An 18,452-nucleotide genomic window follows, 5' to 3' on the forward strand; every position below is an offset into this window, starting at 1 on the left:
ATATGAATAAAAACATAAACAAATAATAAATAAATACTTACTAACAAATAATGTTCAATCACAAATAATCTATAATCGTATTCATTAATCATGTTGATAACAACAATGTTGACATTTGTCATTAAAAAAAAAATACATTCATTAATAATGTCAATTTCCTGCACCTGTCTTAGACGTCCACGTGACGTCCAAAAAAAGTTACCTAGTCCGACGTTCAAATGTTGAACTTCATATTGACGTCCAAGTGGGGTCGTGGTTAGAAGTCCAAATATCGGACCTAGTTTGCACGTCGTGTAAATGTCCAGAACTGGTCATAGACCGACGGACACAATATAGACACGATCTGAACGTCCATTAGACGTCTAATGTTTAGTGGGATGTGATCAAACAAACATATGAGTCAATACTGCCAAGAACATTTTGCAAGAAGACAAGCACGTGTCTGAAAATGTGTCTAAAAGTTTTATTTAATCTTAACTGAAGCTTGTATGAACACGGACGTTCAGTTAAAGGGGAAACAAAATGTCTGTCAGATCTGGGTGTAATTTTACTATTGGAGCTTTCTTTGGTCAATAGCCAAGAGATGGAGACCAGAGTAATTCTGTTTTTATCCTGAGGAGGGCAGAAATGTGCCCATTAACGTAGAAAAACACAAGAAGAAAAAGTCGGAACTAAGATTTTTTTGACATCAGATTCGAGTCGGGATGTAAACAGTGTAGCACGTGAGCATGTCCTGCGCAGGAAGAGGTTTTTGTAGCTAGTAGGTCAAAATAAGTCTGTCATGAACACAGATGAAAACCAGGCGTAGTGATATTTAGTAGCCATGAGACTGTACCAGGCACTCCGCAGTGCGGACAGATTCAGAACAGTTTTCGACTTCGGCGGACGGGATGTGGCTCATTGGTTCCCCGGACACATGGCTAAAGGTGACAGCTCAGTTAAAGTTAACTCCAGATCAGATGTTTGGAGCGGCGGCGGTATAAATGTTAAACAGTTTTTCACCTCACTGTTTGCAGGGCTGAAGCAGATGAGAGCCAGCCTCAGGAGCGTGGACTGCATCATAGAAGTCCATGATGCCAGAATATCCTTTGTTTGTTTGTTTAACTACATTAACATCAGAATGTAGCAGAACAAAGTGCCATCTTATTTTTCATTACATATATTTTTCTTTGCAAGAATCAAGCTCAGTTTTTATAGATGTCACTTCAGGAGGTTACGCCCTCACTCCACATGTTTTTTATTTAAACTATAATATAATAAAAACATCATCTATGGCATATACTGCGTTATACAAAAGTTTGAGCACTGCTTGAAAAGAAGTAATATACAACCCCTCCTGCACAAGCTGAATAGAGGACAATGCTGGTAAACATAAATTACAGTAGTGAAAACAGGAGGCAACAGTGGCCTGATCTGAGAGTAGTATTGCAGAATATAAAAGGAGCACACTTTACACTCTTTTATTCGTCTTTAACATTGAGCAAATCCCCTTCTCTGGAAGAAACCCTGTGTTTCGGGAGACTCTAGATGTCAGACCACATGTGCTGATTCTCAACAAGATGGACCTTGCTGATCTGTCCAGCAAGCAGGTAAAAAGTCTTGCTGCTATTTTAGCACCATCACGTCATTAGCATTTTAAAATTACTAACAAAGAACGATGTCTTTACAGAGAATCCTGGCGAAGCTGGAAGAAGATGGGGTGAGGAATGTCCTCTTCACAGACTGTTTAAAGCAGAGAGATGACAACATCAAAAAGGTAAAGGACATCCTCACTGGATACTAAACACTTGACTGTTTGCAGAAGTTTGTCCTCAGCTGATATGAAATAAAATTCTGTGCATGAATGTTCAAATTATTCCTGTTTTTTTTTTTCTTCTTTCTGTAGTTGGTGCCAATGGTGATGGGAATTATTGGGAGCACACAACGTTTTAACAGAGATGAGGTATGCTTACTCCAGACAGTTTGATAATATATGATTAATTAATAATTTCAACTTTGAGAACAATTAGCCAAGAACTACAGCCCAGTAGACATTTACTCCTGATAGTGCAGATAATGAAAGTAATGAAGGGTAAAGGCCAAGATATTGTCTGTTCTCTAACTTTCTAATGGAAAAATTTTCAGAATACAGATTACTGCCTGATGGTGATTGGTGTGCCCAATGTGGGGAAGTCATCTCTTATTAACTCATTAAGAAGAACAAATTTGAAAAAAGGTATGTATAATAAATTAGCTGATAGTGGTTGGGAAATGATTCAATATGATACTTATAAATATTGTAATTATACACCAATTTCAGGTCGTGCATCTCGAGTAGGTGGGGAGCCAGGTATAACCAAAGCGGTGCTGACTAAAATTCAGGTGGGTGTAGAGGCCACATTTGTCTCTTTGTGTGTGTGTTTGTGTTCATGGGTTCATTGTGTGTGTTTCTGTGCACCTGTACAGTATTTGTATCTGTCTTTGTTCTCAGGTGTGCGAGCGACCCATAATTCACCTGTTGGACACGCCAGGAGTCTTGCCTCCTAAGATTGAGAGCGTTGAAACGGGCATGAAGTTGGCTTTATGTGGTGAGAAATTAAAATGACACCTTGTGGAAACTTTGTTGTACTGTATTCAGTGCCACATTTATTTAGATAAGAGGTTTTTCCAAATATTTAGATTTTTTTTTTTCTCCCTTTCTTCAGGAACTATACTGGACCACTTAGTCGGTGAAGACATTATCGCTGACTACTTACTCTATTCTCTGAACAGGCTGGGGAAATTCAGGTGTGAATTTTCTCCCTAAATTATGATTGAGTGAACTTTCTTATGCTCATTGTATTCCTTTTGCTTCACGTTACTGGGATTGTTTACTGTACATGTGTCTTTATATGCAGTTATGTGGAGAAATACGAACTCCAGGAGCCCAGTGATGACATCCATCACGTCCTCAAACACATTGCTGTAAAACTTAAAAAGACTCAACGGGTCAAAGCCATTACTGGAGTGGGTAAGAACACACTAATCCTGAAGATACTCATGCTACATATAGTATCATTGAAAACTATCACTTGGTTTAATTGATTTAAAGGCGTAGCTGGGCATTTTGGGAAATATATATTATGCTGTTTGCTGCAGGTATTTACCAAGCATCAAAACAGTGGTATCAATTTTGTCATTTAGCTCTTGACAAGAAAGCAAATAAACATCTGTCTCAAAATGTCAAACTGTTCCTGTATGTGCACTTTCTCTTCAGCTTGATGGTGCGATGAGCATCATATCAACGTCTTAACAAACAGTCCTGTAATGAAAATGTCTGTTCTTTGTCTCCCTCAGGGAACATTACTGTCACCATCCCAAACTACACAGCCGCAGCATACGATTTCATACGAGCTTTCAGGAAAGGAGAGCTGGGACGAGTAATGCTGGACTGACCCGAGCCATTTTAATGAAGATAACCAGAGACTGTTGCTGGATTTTGCCAGTTTGTCTTCAATCTGGAAGGATTCATATTAAACCACAAAGGTGTCATTAATGAAATATAGTCCGCCTATGTCCTCATGTGTTTGACATTTTAGGGGACATGATGCAGTCTGTCTTTTTTTATGAATGATGTAAAAACTCACACAAACACTGTATCCTTTGTAAATAAAAAAAATTAATTTGAAACAGGATATTTATTAGCATAAAGACAGCGATAACAAATTCTTTATTTATCATGTACATAAGTGTAATGGCATATAATAGAGTGCACTTATTGATATGGAACAGTCTGTTGCTCCTGAGTGTCTACTGCAGGTAAAAAGCTCTTCTGGGATGATGGACACACTATGAAAACCTTCAGAAACATTAGTAACAGTGAGAGCAGAAGTTTGTCCTCTAGTGTCCCTCCCAACCGTGACGTGGTTCTTGCAAAGGCTTGAAAAATGACGTTTTGCAACGTTTGACGCAAATGACGCAACGTTTCAGGCGTTATAAAAAGGACATGAATTGCACTGACATTTGAGATGATTCTGGAAAACGCAATTTAGCTTTCCCAGTACACAGTACTCTCATTTGCCTCATCTTATTGTAGAGTATCATCTTTGTGGACACATCAGTGACTGGCACCATGAATCATTCAGATCACTGAGTAAGATTGTGAAGTTTTGCAGAAAGAAAAACTGGTCACAATCTGAAAAATACTCTCATTTTCCTTTAAAAAAAAAAAAGTCCAGTCAAGGGTTGAAAAAATTACAGGAAGCAGTTTTAATTTCAGAATAACGCTGGTGCAAACTTGGAGCTTTCACTCAATTAGAGAAAACTTTATGGAATGACTTATCACCTGCACTGCACTGTTTTGCATAAACTGTTCAAAGTCCAAGCTTTATATTTAGACCTAAGTCTGCCAATATGTACAAATGATTTACCTAAGTTGTACAGAGCAGTGATCAAGGTCTCTCACTTTGTGTTTTTTGTACATTTTATGAAAATAAAGATTTACAAGATACAGTTGATTCTGGCAGTACAATTCAAACTGGCAACCAGCAGTTTGAATACACTCTATATGAAGGATACTTCTGTCAAATATTTTCATTAATTAGATAAAGGAATCAAGATTTAAGGAAGGAAACTCATTCTGATTATTCTCGAGTTTGGCCCACAGATCGAAGTATGTTTGACAAAGTCAGGTGAAATGTCACATTGAATACTGTGCTGGTAATGTACATTTATCCATTGGTATAGAGGATTATATGTGTAAAAACATACAGTACAGTGATGTTTTGTTTCTATTTTTTTTTTTTTTTTTTTTTTTTTTGTGGTCGTGGTGTCCTTACACCACTATGTTGCACCTCTAACTGGTCTTCCCAGAGCAGGTTTCAGCCAGTCCTGCACATCATAGACAGATCCAGGGCAGAAGCTCAGTCCTAAACTGAATCAGGACTTTATCCTAAAAAATAGCCTGAACATCTACAGTACATTGTCCAGTAAGAGTCCATATTTGGGGGAAAATGTTGCAATAATAATAGAAACCAATTGAGAGAGAGAGGATCCATTTTGAGTTGAGCCTGACATTTGTGCATCAAAGTAATTGGTCCTGTTGTAGTAATCCAGCTCTTCCTCTGAGCTGTCAGCATTGCTGCGGCGGTAGGCAGAGGCGTACCATTTATCCGCCGTTAATGCCACTGCTGCCCCCGCTGCTGCGGCACCTGCCACCCTCACCGGGGAACTTCGCCCTGCCACCCTGAAGCGAGAACGGGTCCCACCGTAGGCGCCTCCCCCGCGGTAACTCCCCGCTGTGGAGCTGCGGGAGGGGGAGCCTCGAGAGGACCCCCGGGAACCTCCGCGACCGCCCTTGGACAGCGCAGGCTCACACAGGAAAGCAGAGAGCAGGAGGCAAGTCCAGCATGTTGCTACCACTTGGTTCATTCCTGACATCTGTGCAAGGAAGAAGACATAATGGAGTAAAGAAGCGCATTTTAGGCCTACCTGTGGTGGTTATGCTACACCTTTAATGTGAGAAATGGAAAAATTACCCATCTGTCTTCAGTGTGTAGCTGTAAAAAGATTTCTCATTTGATTTTGGGAACATTTCAGTAAACAGATGAGGCCAAATTTTCAATTCTGTTTAAAATCCAGAATATACATCCCTAAACTTTAGTATGTGATATGCCCTCAACAGCACTGAAGAAGCCAGATTATATTACTGTTCAACAAATGTGAGATGCCCTTATAGTGTTCAGTGTTGTTGTTGAAAATGTTGTCTTCATAAAGACACATTCCTGTGCAGCAAATTTCCTCTCTCCATTTAAGTAGGTCAGTTTAAAAATAAATATGCTTACTGGAGAAAATTGCTGTTTGGCTTTCAACCTTCATATACATGAAATAATATTCCATGTATGGATGATTATGAACAAAAGGCAAAAAAAGGCATGTATGTCAGTGTTAACAGGCCATTACAAGAAATGTCTTATTGAGGTCTAGCAGGTAAGTGGGCCATTAAGTAGAAATGTACAAGATATTTTCATTTTTGCATGTACGATATGTTATCAGTTAAAGGTTTTACACATGAATGGACAATGCAAATGCATGATGATCATCTTACTGAATTCCCATAAATTAGCCTGAACGCTGCTGTATTATAGCCTGAGGGAATCCCACCATTTAAAAAATGTCATCGTTCGCACATACACCTATATCCATATTAACCAGTATATCCTAATGCTTACCTTATTTCCGTGTGTTCTTATCCTCGCTTATGTTTTGGCACTCGGAGGAGAGATGAGACGGGATTGTCACGGATGCAGGCTCGTTCACGCAGATGACTGCGAGAACGCGCAGCGCGCTCACTTCAAATTTTTTTTAAAAATTAAAAAAGGAAATAAAAAAAGGAAAAGAACACGAAAGAAAGAAAAAATGTAGGATGGAAAAGGATCAATTTTCACTTCATATTAAACACCACGTATTGACATAATCTTATTATAATATGATAATTTTGTCGATTTTACCAGGATGTGTATTAGCCAAATATTAAAATATTATTGTATGGTAGCCTAAAAAAAAAGTGTATAATAAATAATATCTAATAATTGTTATATTTTTTTTAAAATAATCTCTTATATTTAATATAATTAAATAATGATATAATTTATATATAATTTCCCCGGAGCAAACAATAAAAAGAAAATACGAAAATTAAACAAATAAATAACAGCTTGCTATGGTAACTTAGTTTCAATATGAATGTATGAATAGAACTGATGTTATTTAATTTAATTAAAACCATGAAAACTGATCCACCTTTCTCTGCCCTCCGCAGACACCAGGTGGCGGTAACAGGCCGCCTCGTGAAAAAACACCAACAAAGAAGAAGGCGCAGGAGGAAGGAGTAGCCAGAGATCCTGGAGCAAGTTCACTGACAACCATCTGCGGTCGTCGCTATCATGGCTTTCCTCTGCAGAAGCGCCGCTTTGCTCCTGAAGCCCTCCAGAGCAGCGCCGGCCGTGTTGTCCGCCGCTCGCCTCTACAGCTCAGGTGTGTGCTTAAAAACCTGTCCGGGGTCAGTTAGTTGCCGCCGGCCCTGTCACAATGTCAAGAGACCTGCGACGCTGATATGTGCGACGCGTGTGCAGCAGGCAGCCAGCTGCTTAACTTCAGTTTGTCCTAGCATTGTGCTGGTCTGTGTATACTTTTATACCACAGAACGTTTAATTGCTCCTCTTTAATGTAAGATACCTCCTTAGCCTGTCTTTGATATGAGGATCAGTGCTTTGTAAAGAGAGATTCCACCCTAAAATGGAATTTACAAGGGTCATTTCTATAACATTGCAAAGCCCAGGTATGAATGTGGACGCGATCTAATTTATTTATGCATTGCAAACATAAAAAGATATAATGAACATTTTATCATGTTAGAGAGAAACTATTTATTAAAAAGGACAGTTTTGTCAAAATGTCATTGAAAGTTTCAGAATAAAAGAAAGACTGCACACTTTCAGACTGTAGTGATTAATTTCAGTCCAGAGACAAATCCTGGAGGTGCCCCACAGATATGGCTGAACAACTGCGGCAACTCTCAGGACATGGCAGCAGTCACAGGTGGTTTTACAGGGATGTGGGCAGTCATGCAGTGATTTACAGCTTAAAGACCTTCCCTCCAGATTTGCCCCAAAACCCTGATAAGTCTGAGTTTGCTATCTTCATCTATCTATTGATGTTGTTCAGTGTCAAAGAATCACAACAGAGTGTGTCACCGAAACACACCATTGAGTTAAGTCTTGATGCTTAAGTTTAGAGTTCTTGAGAGACAGATGTATGTGATTCTGCATGTAACTTGCATGTAATAATTACAATAACTTCAAGTAAATTCTGTTTTTGTGTGGATTTTCTTTTGAAGGCCTAACATACATAAAACCTGAGTTTTGTAACTTTGCTCCACAAGATGTATCAGGGGCCTCCAAGGTCTTTGTCAGGCCTTGAGAAAAGGCCTTTTCACCTTTTCTTGAATGATTAACCGGAGCTTCATCTTGGCTTGTGATATCAGTGTTTCTGTCATGAGGATAAGTCTGTGCAACTCAGACCACTTTAGTGAACCACCACCTGGTTGAAAGTCTCAGCACTTGAACAAGCAATACACAGTGCATATGTATGTATTTAAAAGTCTGGAAAAGCACTGAATTTAGTTTACTCACAAAGGTGTAAAATGTTATCTGATTGCAGTGTCAGGAGACACCATATGCCTATAAAGTAACTGTTTAGGCCATTTTAGGCCGTATCAGTCCTACTGGTTTTTCCTCATACTTTAATACTGTTATGACAGATAAACTGTCATTAAATGTGCTCTGTGTTGTAATAAAAAGGTTATATCTGCTCTGAAGTCTCATCCTATCATCAGTGTTTGTTGCCTTTTCATGCAGGTGGCCAGTATGACTATATTTTGGTGGAGAAGCGCGGTGAGAAGAACAACGTGGGTTTCATCCAGCTGAACCGGCCTAAGGCTCTCAACGCTCTGTGTGACGGACTCATGAAGGAGGTGGGACAGGCCCTGGATGCCTTTGAAGCTGACAGCGACGTCGGAGCAATCGTTATCACCGGCAGTGACAGATCCTTTGCTGGTGAGGGAACCACGTGTGTTTTCTGGGCTTGTGTTTGCGTTTTACCTCCTGGGAGCTCACACAGAGACTGTACAATAAGCTGTATGTCGGTATTAAACTCGACTTTTGTGTTTTTCAGCGGGAGCGGACATTAAAGAGATGCAGAATCGCACCTTCCAGGAGTGCTACGGTGGAAACTTCCTGGCTCATTGGAACAGGGTGTCCACAGTGAAGAAGCCTGTGATCGCTGCTGTTAATGGATTTGCTGTGAGTCTCTTTATTTTTATTTTATTTGTCTGATTTATTTTTTTAATTGAGGAGATGTAGAGCAATGTATAACAAAGAAAAAAGAATACTATCTTATGTGTTTGACTCTGTACATTTCAGCTGGGTGGAGGCTGTGAGCTGGCCATGATGTGTGACATCATCTACGCTGGAGAGAAGGCACAGTTCGGCCAACCTGAGATCCTGTTGGGCACCATTCCTGGTAAAGACTAATTTTCCTATAATATATGTTTTCCTTCCCTGTTCAGACTTCACTTCCTTATATTCATGTTACTAGATTCTTGCTGTTGGAGCAGCTGTTTATAATGCCTGTGTACCTGCAGGGGCGGGTGGCACCCAGCGCCTGACTCGTGCAGTGGGCAAGTCCCTGGCTATGGAAATGGTACTAACAGGAGACAGGATTAATGCTCAAGAAGCCAAGCAATCAGGTAACAGCAGTGTTATGATTCTACATTAAAACATGTATATTTATTTTATAAATTTATATCGCAAACTCACATAAAGCAGTGTACATCAGTGACAGCAGAATATAAAGCCCTCATCCAGTCATTATCGTCCCAGCCATTCATCCGTGGTTAAAACAAGATAAACAGTATAATATGTCAGTCACAGAGGACATCGTCCTGAAGAATTAGTACCTAATACTAATGTACTTTTAGGATTTTTTAGTAAAGGACTTTTACTTGCAAAATATTTTTTTCTGTGCTTTTAATTAATTGAGTAAAGGATCAGCATAGACATGCACTTGACTAAAGACGGGATATGTGCTTCGCGCATGAGGCTGAGACTGTTCTTGTTTCCCAGGTTTGGTGAGTAAAGTGTGTCCTGTGGACCAGCTGGTGTCTGAAGCTGTAAAATGTGGGGAAAAAATTGCTGCTAACTCCAAACTGGTTTCTGCCATGGCTAAAGAGGCTGTTAACGCTGGTGCGTAAAGTTTGTTTCTTCAAATTTTAAAAAGTTAAATATCTTAAAACCTACTAAACTGAGTAAGTTTCTGTTTTGTCTGACTGGTTTCTCTGTGTGACTGCAGCTTTTGAACTGACTTTGGCTGAGGGGAATCGTTTGGAAAAGCGCTTATTCCACGCTACCTTTGCTACGGTGAGTAAAAAGAGCCTATCTGACAGCGAGTAAGGGGGGTAGACTGATTTTGACAGTCCAGTCATGATGTGAGTGTGTGTGTTTCCCCTGCAGGATGATCGTAAAGAAGGCATGTCAGCATTTGTGGAGAAGAGAAAGGCCAGTTTCCAGGACAAGTAGAAAAGAGCAGATCAGGAGCTCAGCCAAGAAGACAGAGGTCCCGACATCAGCGGGTCCTTTCCTTACCCACAACAAGTTGAATGATATAAAAATCCTGATGGTAGTGGAACATGCAAGCTGTTTAAATTAGGATCTGGCACTGAGTGATTGAGTGCACAAGAGTGTCTTATCACAGCGAAGCCCTGCCTGATGACGCTCAGTGTCAAAATCAGATGCAGTGAGGGTGCAGGAGTGCAGTGGGTTTGTATGTGAATCCCATTTGATAACTGTTTTACAGTGATTGTGTAATAGGAGGAATCAGTCTGGATGACTTCTACTGACTTTGCCTTTTCTTTTTCACTGTCAAGTGTTTGTCTGCATTTTGTGGGCAGCTTTTTCTCCTGTGTACATTTTACAAATAAAGCACTAGACTGGTTTTCAGTACCCGCAACTAAGACATGGACAGGAGTGAGAAGAAATCTCTGATGTATTTGTTAACACACTGTTAAAGACGTTGGAATGTTCCTTAACACACATGCATAATATTTGGTTGCATATAATTCACATTTGCCTCTTTTAACTCTTAGATACTCAGTCTCCTTAAAAAATACAATAAATCCATTAAATACTATCAGCTTCAAATTACAAACTGAGGAACTAGTCAGCTAACAAGTGTATTCGGTTCAGCCATAGTGTGTTCTTCACACCACAAGATGGGGCCCTTGTGCTGTTACACAAGGACACAGAAAGTGGAATCTATAAATTCAATGGGCCTGTGGCGTTGAAGTGCATCGGGCTGTGTGTAGATGAGCGCATGGTGCAACTACGAGTAAAGTATCACTTAAAATGTAAAGTTAAAAAAAAAATCAGACACAAGCGATAAAGAATTTACTTGTTGCGTTTTGCAGTGAGATTCAAACATCCACTCAGTCAACCAACGGAAATTCGGCTTGTGGTTTGTTTACTTAAAGTAATAATTATAATAGGGCCACATTTTGCCAAAGTACATGTTTATACTGAGTTGTAATAAATAACCAAACGCCTTTGGGGAAAATGTCAGCGAGGCTGATTATTTTTGTAAGAAACAAAACGTCTCACTGTAGATGTATAAAATGAATGGCCTTACAGCTTGAACCGTATGTTAAGTCCTGCTCATTCCCTCCTGGCTTCAAATGTTCGGTAACACAGAAAACCATAATTTTGACTTCAAAGAAAACACCAGAACAAATTTGGTTAGTGTGCGCTTTCTTTGGCCGCTCCAATCATCTCAAGGCACCTTCTTTTCCACTCTGATCTTCACACGGCGGCGCCCCATATCTTCACAAGGCCATGGCCTAATTGATTTTTATTTTCATTCAATATTCCCCTGGAGCTTGCTTTCTTGTCAGACCCCTGGAACAAAACTTTAAAAGGAAGGAGAAAAAAAACTCGTCTCCTCAGTCCGCGGGGGACGCACAAAAGTCTGCGGAGAAGCTCCGAAAAGACGCTCCTTTTTTTGAGGCTACCGAAAGGTCAAAATAATAAATGTAGACTCAATTGAGGCTCTCCGCACAGACAAAGGGGGCAAAACGTTACATTTTGGCAGCGCAGACCCTCATAGCGTGATAAACTCATTTAAAGAAGCCGAGATAAAGAGAGAGCAGCATGGGTCCGGAGAGGGAGAAAGGGGCTTTCAGTCCGGCAGACGGGCCTGGCTCCTGCAAGGGCCTTTTTCTCCAGCCCTCTCCAGCCTCCCAATATGAGAGTGTCCCAAAAAATCACTCTCATATTGCTCAGCTACACTTCATCTGTCTCTACACAACCAATTTATTTTTGAAAAAGGACGCTGGTTCAAAAACGCCAATCTTTTTCCACGGGGAACTACGGGGTTTACTGTTAACCATAAACTTACACTTCTCCATAAAGAAGAATTTTTTAAAATGTGATGTGGGTGATTTCTTCCTGCAGAGAACACAATAGTTTTTAGATGGTATTACACACAAATCATCACAAGTGCTATAGGTGGATATTACTGGAATAAAGCAAAGTACGCTGAAGGTCTGGAATGTAAAACTCTTATAAATTTGCAATAAAGTGCCAACATATTTCTCCTGTTCTTTATTAACAGCAGCTGAATAAGGATTGTAAATTCAGCATATAGGCCCACAAGCCCTCAAGGCTAAAGTGTGACTTGACTTTTATAAAAAGCCTTTTTATATGCAGATGTCCCGCTTTTTCACACAACCAGGATTTGCGGCCATGGAAAGGATTCCTCAGCATTTTTTCTGCCATCCAGCTGAGAGTTTCTCTGGCTCAGATGAAACAGGCCGGGTGGAGTAGGTTTTCATCTGACAAATATTTTCATTATCTCACATTCTTGGCACCAGGGACTCTATTGAAATAAAACGTTCACCGTGTGTCTGCTTTGAATTATGCCCACCCAAGGGTGTCAGAAACAACACAGACCGCGGATTAACCGACTATGCAGCCCGTCATACCAGTGACACCCTATTTTATAGCTACAGACAGGCTACCACCATGTCATTAGATAAGTTTTGCTTAATGTATTAGCAAAGGTGACAGCACCTATTTTATTTAATTAATTTAATTGCTTAATTATTAAGGCATGTAACGTTTTTGGTGCATGTGTCGCCTGCCTGTTTTTCCACCATAGCCCAAACCCACAATGCAATTTACGTCCTACGAATGAGATTAAAATAGATAACAATGATTCACTTTATTCATGCTAAAAACTGGGGATACCGACTGACATTTAAATGTGTTTGAACGATGGTTTAAGACTATATTATTTAAATTTAAAGTTTGTGAAAGTTGCTGGTTGTGGTAGCCCTTCTAACCAATCAAATTAGGGTTTCTGATCATGTGACTGTTTTACAAAGACGATGACATTAAGTCAAGATAATTAAATAGCCTAAAAAAAAAATCCGTCCGGTAGACCAAAACATAAAATGTATAATGCCTTGACACCGCCTCACTATACATGCGACACTCACTACCAAATTAACGGCGTCCCTCGCGCCTTTTTTTTGTTTAATAGGGTTTTTTTTTAATCTTCTAGCGGGAGCTAAACAAAGACGGAAGTCGACAGGAGTGACTACTCTCGCGTCGCCTCCACACTCTTCGGTTGTTCCGCGTCTGTGGCTGACAGTATGGTCGTGCTGAAAGGAATCCCGTCTGTTTTATCACCTGAGCTGCTGTACGCTCTCGCTAAAATGGGCCACGGGGACGAACTGGGTATGATATTTAGTCACATACACATAGATCGCCTTCGTCGTTGGAAGTGATTGCATGTAATGCTTGTGCAGTCACTGTAAGACAGCAGGCTGATCCAAGTTCAACAGCAGTGCAGAGAGTGACAAACCACGGCTGATGGGCTGGTCTTTAACCTGCAGCTTCTCTGGCAAAGGGCACAAATTTAACCTGTTGTAGTTGTCATGACCTGGCTAAAAGGGTCACAACAAAAAGGGAGACCACACCATGTAAATGTTCAAATAAATACTTTAACCAAATTAAACCAAATAAGACCAAATTGAACCCAAATTAAATAAATTAAATATGTACATTATGGGATGTGGAAAATCAGTGAAGTCAGTGGTGTAAAATGTGTATGAGTGAAAAGTGTGAGTATGCAAGTGGTGAATGATGTAAAACAAAAGCAAAAGGTTAAAACAACATAATCAAACCAAACACACGGCGTGCCTGTGGACAGAGAAAAGAAGAGCATGAGCAATCAATTGCAGGGGCTTAAATAGACTCTCCATCAGAGCCCAGGTGTGTTGAGCCACTCAACACACCTGCAACCAGGAGGAGCAGACACACCCACAAGATGACACATGGGGCATCACATAGTGCATTTGATTATGCACTGACTCAGCATTATTCCTGTTTGTTTTTTTTCTCAGTTCTTGCTGATGCCAATTTTCCAGCATCCTCCGTTTGTGCTTGCGGTCCAAAAGAGATCAGAGCTGATGGTAGGCTATGTAAATACATGTATGCATAAATGAAAGTTGTTGGATTTGTGTATGTATTGGAATGGTTGTTGTCTGATCTTAATGTAGGTTTGGGAATCCCACAGCTTTTGGAGGCTATTTTGAAGCTGTTGCCCCTGGACACCTATGTCCACTCTCCGGTACAGGACCCATAAATCTAAAGCTAAAACGAGCTGAGTGATATACAGTCTAATTTAGTTCTCTTTTTTTAATTTAATATGTTTAATCTCTGTCTATTTCCACAGGCAGCGGTCATGGATCTGGTAGACAGTGACAAACAGAGAAGTTTAGCTGTCCCTGTGTGGGACACTTACACACAGCTCCTGGATCAGGTTGGCTGTCAGGTAAAACAGCCTTTACACCCAGTGACTTAAAACTGTAGTAGTTAACACAACATAACTGTGGGTCCCTTTGATTTCTGTTTACATACAGGCTCCTCTAGAAAAGGTGGAAAGGTTTGCTTTCTATGAACGAGCCAAGAAAGCCTATGCTGTTGTAGCAACAGGGTTTGTATTTCCTCTGTCTTCATTTGAATATTGTAGCTGAATGTTTCATTCTGTGGCTGCAAAATGAGCATAAAAGCATGTGTCACTTTGTAAAAGGAAGAGAGGCTGATAGTCTTTGCAAGAGAAACATTTCTCAAGATTTCATTTGTTAGGTGTCTTTTTTCAGAAATCAGCAGACCTTCAAAAAATAGTTACCTGTTATCTGTCATACTATTTTAATTATCAGTTTGAACTGCCATTTTGTTTTACTTGATTCACTGAATTCATTTCCGAACAAATTCCAGATCTGGGTGCTTATTAAATTGTCCTTGTTTTCCTCTGCTACAGGGAAACAGCTCTTTATGGTAACTTGATACTGAAGAAGGGGGTTATTCCTGCTGAGCTGCTGCAGTGATACACACACACACACACACACATTTTAAAGTAGTGATGCTCTAATGATCTCAAGACGATTTCAGAGACACCCGTAATCTTTTCAAGTGAAAATCTATTTTTGCATCAAACTAATGATGTGATTCATTTCCAGTTTACATGGAGCAGAAATTATTTTGTATTTTTGTAAATAACGTCTGTGTTGTACATGCATTTCAATAAATGAAACAAAGTCTTTGATGAGTGTGTTGAAGTGTCTTTATCATCAAGATACATATAAGCGACACTGAGATTGTACACTGAGGTGTTCATTCTTATTTAGGTATTAAGACAATTAAATGGAGTCAATAGAAACTCCACTGTGAAGTGTTTACCTGTTGCAGTGACAGCGTATGAGCTGTGTCTGATTTGATTTGATTTGATGTGATAAGGACCTACAAAGCTTGTGTGGTCGTTGAAGGATCACTGGTGGAAGAGATCATCCAGATCTTCCTCTGGTTCGCTGTGCTTCTTCTCAGACGGCGCATCAACAGGAACAGCAGCTGCAGAATCACCTTGGTAAGGAATGAGCTGCAGGACGTCTTTGTGGTACAGGTCGTCCATGTCTTCTTCTGGTTGAAGGTGAACTCTGACCTCACTTTCACCCCCGACCTCACGTCTCAGCGGCTCCATCTGCACAGGTGAGTCGTCATGATGATACAGGTCGTCCTCATCCTTCTCTGGCTCGGAGTGTGCCACCCGGACCTCTGCACCAGATTTGTAATCAGCCATGAGTGGGGCTAGATATCCAAGCAGCTCCTCCCTCGCTTGGTGGTAGACTTCATCCCAGTCCTGCTCGGGTTCCTCTAAGGCCACCTTGTTGAAAACAGGGTGCTCAATGTCATCTTTATCCTTCTCTGGTTCTTCATTGTACTTCATGTCAGCAGCAGGGAGGATGTCAAGGTTTTGGATTTGGACTTTGAGGAGATCATCCATCGAAGGATGGTACAGCTCATCCAAGTCTTCTTCGGCCTTCTGTTTGTCGTGTCCTCTGGCTAAAATACTGTTCCAAATCATCATGTTAGGGTCGATGTCATAGTGAGTCTCAACCATGTCCTCTGGAGGCTCCACTTCCACTGCCCAGGACATCTTTCCTTTGTCATTTATTGACCTGAAAGAAATATCCCGCAATCTCAGTCTACATTTCCTCAGTCCAAGAGACGATTATTCACTTGCATGATATTTAAAGGAAATTACAACTTACATAACAGTATCCTGGAATGCTTCATCTCTAAGTTTATCCTGAGGAAAGAGAACAAGTATTACATGACTGATGTCCAAATACAAGCTAGCAACCATGCAAACATGTTGTCAGTTTAAACCAATCAGGAATAATTTGTCACATGATTTAAAGCAGTAGAGTTTGCAATATAATGTAGTGGAAAGCCAGGAACAATCTATACGTACCCTGGGTATATATGGCTTTGCTGTGATGCCAAATATCAGAGAAACACAGACTATTAGAGAAACCCTACAAGTGAAAAGACTCAGGATTAATGTCCACATGTCAAATCTCCTTCTGTCACAGACATTGCACAACAGATTCTCATACAGTCAAAGAAACAAACCATAAAGTGTATATACTGTTAACCATTAAAGCCAGTTCACTGCAATCCAAGAGAAACCCTCTGATGAGAAGTGTAGTTTTCTTACCTGAACATGGTGTCTCCTTTTGCTGTCAGATCAATGTTTTGGAACCGAGGAAAATGAAATTTTGACGTGAGTTCACCTGAAGCAAAGGACCAAAGTTCCACCTATCGTATAAACCAGTTAGATTTTCTTGACCTTTGTATCTTCTGAATACAGGAACGCCAGCTGTAAGCAATTCATCTTCGTTATCTCATCTGTGTTGCACATAACAAAGTGGCTCATCGTTTGAAAAAAAAAAAAAGATGAGCTGGCAACATTTTGTCAACTTAACAGAGTCTTGGTGCCAATATCTGATTACGGTTAAATTCGTTATTCTGTCATCAAGTCTAATATTACTGAATGTAGTGTAAATTTATACGGTCAAAGTAAGATTATCACTCATGTTTCAGTTAACCATTGTGATTGTGATGTGTTGGAATTAAGGGGTCTGATTTGTTGCATGTAGAAATAATAATAAAAAAAATAATAATAATTACTTGCTGATCTAGTACAATAATAACTAAGCATTATAACTCCATTTTGTGTGATTAATAAAGTTCCATATCAGCAATCAGTGATTACAAGTTATTACACCCTGCGGCCTTAAAACTAAGGTTGGAATATTTTATCACAAGACAAACTTTTATTATACTAATTTATTATATAATAAAAACAAAGACGGTTAAGAAGGTCGTCCTTACTTTCTAAGCTCAATGTGACTAGAGAGAATTATAAATAAAGTATATTATGTATTTTTATACATCTATAATGAAGAAAAATAGTTTTCCACCATTCCACCAGTTTTGAACTGCATTATGTATACATCAAAATGCAACTGAAACAGTTTCATTCATCCTTCTAGGCTGTATGAAAAAGATGAAATGTCTGGACAACTACTGGATGCCATGAAACCTGGTATGGACATCCATGCCCCCCTCAGGATGAACAGTAATGACTTTGATGATCGTAACTTTTCGTGTTGCGTCATCATCCGGTCATAATATTTTGTCTTTCATACTAATTGGTGCCTAAGAGCTGCAAGCACACATACCCAGGTCTCCGCTAGAAATGAGATCTCAGTCTCAAAGAGTAAATAAAGGTTGTAATAATATAGCAAAAACCTTGTGACCTCCTGTTGACTGACTATTGGTCCAGCTTTGGATGCTCAGCGTGGATCATTTTTGCAGACAACTCAGTAGCATCATACAACTGTAATTAAATTAAATACAGTGATTTAGATTAGTTAATATGTTGTCAACAGTTTCTTCAGAAAATGGGATGGTGTGCACATTCTGAGCTGTACAAAATATCACATTTAATATAACCATGAAGCAACAATGCGCATGTTCTTCGTGCTTGGCTTACTTTCACAGGAACCTTCTCAGACGCTGTTAGACTCCCTCCTGTGTACAGCTTCAACCATTTAAAACGACTAATTACCCCTCACATACGCATCCACTGTAGGAGGACAGATTGGAGACAGATGATCCGTCTGTGATCTTAGTGCCAGGCACCACACTTAGTGAAGCAACTGTTCAATGTGTCAGCTCTAATCTACGTCCATGCCAAGATCCTTTCACACTGTAAAACTTACTGTTTCAGAATAAAATATGTTTGATATACATAAGTTGTTTAATTTAAAGCTCACTTTATGAATCAGTTTTTCTGATATGCAGCCAAGACACAAACCTTTAACTCTGAGGCTATGTTAAACATGTGCAAGCTGAAACACACTGCCATGAACTAAACCAAGTCAACTAATCTAACATAACATATACACATACACCCCTCAGGAACATGATTTAATTTCAGCTCAGTGTTTTGGCGTCTGCCAGTCTCTCCAT

General features: G+C 39.8%; 4 protein-coding genes across 4 annotated transcripts; 3 read left to right on the forward strand and 1 right to left on the reverse strand.

Moving 5' to 3' along the window:
• Nucleotides 1-704: 704 nt before the first annotated feature.
• On the forward strand, nucleotides 705-4,258 carry mtg1 (mitochondrial ribosome-associated GTPase 1). The gene is made up of 11 exons (XM_041049892.1): nucleotides 705-926; nucleotides 1,017-1,081; nucleotides 1,485-1,589; nucleotides 1,670-1,756; nucleotides 1,886-1,942; nucleotides 2,125-2,215; nucleotides 2,300-2,361; nucleotides 2,471-2,567; nucleotides 2,685-2,766; nucleotides 2,877-2,989; nucleotides 3,316-4,258. The coding sequence occupies exons 1-11, from the start codon at nucleotides 824-826 to the stop codon at nucleotides 3,411-3,413; spliced, it is 960 nt and encodes a 319-aa protein (XP_040905826.1). The 5' UTR covers nucleotides 705-823; the 3' UTR covers nucleotides 3,414-4,258.
• Nucleotides 4,259-4,929: 671 nt separating this feature from the next.
• Nucleotides 4,930-5,400, reverse strand: sprn (shadow of prion protein). The gene has a single exon (XM_041050442.1). It carries the CDS (start codon nucleotides 5,395-5,397, stop codon nucleotides 4,930-4,932), a length of 468 nt encoding a protein of 155 aa, XP_040906376.1. The 5' UTR covers nucleotides 5,398-5,400.
• Nucleotides 5,401-6,836: 1,436 nt separating this feature from the next.
• echs1 (enoyl CoA hydratase, short chain, 1, mitochondrial) lies at nucleotides 6,837-10,530 on the forward strand. The gene is made up of 8 exons (XM_041049047.1): nucleotides 6,837-6,993; nucleotides 8,376-8,573; nucleotides 8,692-8,819; nucleotides 8,940-9,039; nucleotides 9,161-9,265; nucleotides 9,642-9,761; nucleotides 9,868-9,935; nucleotides 10,029-10,530. Exons 1-8 carry the CDS (start codon nucleotides 6,903-6,905, stop codon nucleotides 10,092-10,094), a joined length of 876 nt encoding a protein of 291 aa, XP_040904981.1. The 5' UTR covers nucleotides 6,837-6,902; the 3' UTR covers nucleotides 10,095-10,530.
• Nucleotides 10,531-13,214: 2,684 nt separating this feature from the next.
• On the forward strand, nucleotides 13,215-15,180 carry fuom (fucose mutarotase). The gene is made up of 6 exons (XM_041050159.1): nucleotides 13,215-13,307; nucleotides 13,976-14,044; nucleotides 14,132-14,202; nucleotides 14,308-14,406; nucleotides 14,495-14,568; nucleotides 14,896-15,180. The coding sequence occupies exons 1-6, from the start codon at nucleotides 13,223-13,225 to the stop codon at nucleotides 14,960-14,962; spliced, it is 465 nt and encodes a 154-aa protein (XP_040906093.1). The 5' UTR covers nucleotides 13,215-13,222; the 3' UTR covers nucleotides 14,963-15,180.
• Nucleotides 15,181-18,452: the final 3,272 nt, after the last annotated feature.

The sequence above is a fragment of the Toxotes jaculatrix genome, chromosome 11 (assembly GCF_017976425.1).
Source record: "Toxotes jaculatrix isolate fToxJac2 chromosome 11, fToxJac2.pri, whole genome shotgun sequence".
NCBI lineage: Eukaryota > Metazoa > Chordata > Actinopteri > Toxotidae > Toxotes > Toxotes jaculatrix.

Bases quoted from the DNA above. Each gene is read 5' to 3' on its own strand.
- mtg1 (XM_041049892.1), top strand. From the start codon at position 824: ATGAGACTGTACCAGGCACTCCGCAGTGCGGACAGATTCAGAACAGTT. The intron at 2,362-2,470 runs GTGGGTGTAGAG...CTTTGTTCTCAG, and splicing joins CGGTGCTGACTAAAATTCAG to GTGTGCGAGCGACCCATAAT. The intron at 2,568-2,684 runs GTGAGAAATTAA...CCCTTTCTTCAG, and splicing joins CATGAAGTTGGCTTTATGTG to GAACTATACTGGACCACTTA.
- sprn (XM_041050442.1), bottom strand. From the start codon at position 5,397: ATGTCAGGAATGAACCAAGTGGTAGCAACATGCTGGACTTGCCTCCTG.
- echs1 (XM_041049047.1), top strand. From the start codon at position 6,903: ATGGCTTTCCTCTGCAGAAGCGCCGCTTTGCTCCTGAAGCCCTCCAGA. The intron at 8,574-8,691 runs GTGAGGGAACCA...TGTGTTTTTCAG, and splicing joins CAGTGACAGATCCTTTGCTG to CGGGAGCGGACATTAAAGAG. The intron at 9,040-9,160 runs GTAAAGACTAAT...GTGTACCTGCAG, and splicing joins CCTGTTGGGCACCATTCCTG to GGGCGGGTGGCACCCAGCGC.
- fuom (XM_041050159.1), top strand. From the start codon at position 13,223: ATGGTCGTGCTGAAAGGAATCCCGTCTGTTTTATCACCTGAGCTGCTG. The intron at 14,407-14,494 runs GTAAAACAGCCT...GTTTACATACAG, and splicing joins TGGATCAGGTTGGCTGTCAG to GCTCCTCTAGAAAAGGTGGA. The intron at 14,569-14,895 runs GTTTGTATTTCC...CCTCTGCTACAG, and splicing joins TATGCTGTTGTAGCAACAGG to GGAAACAGCTCTTTATGGTA.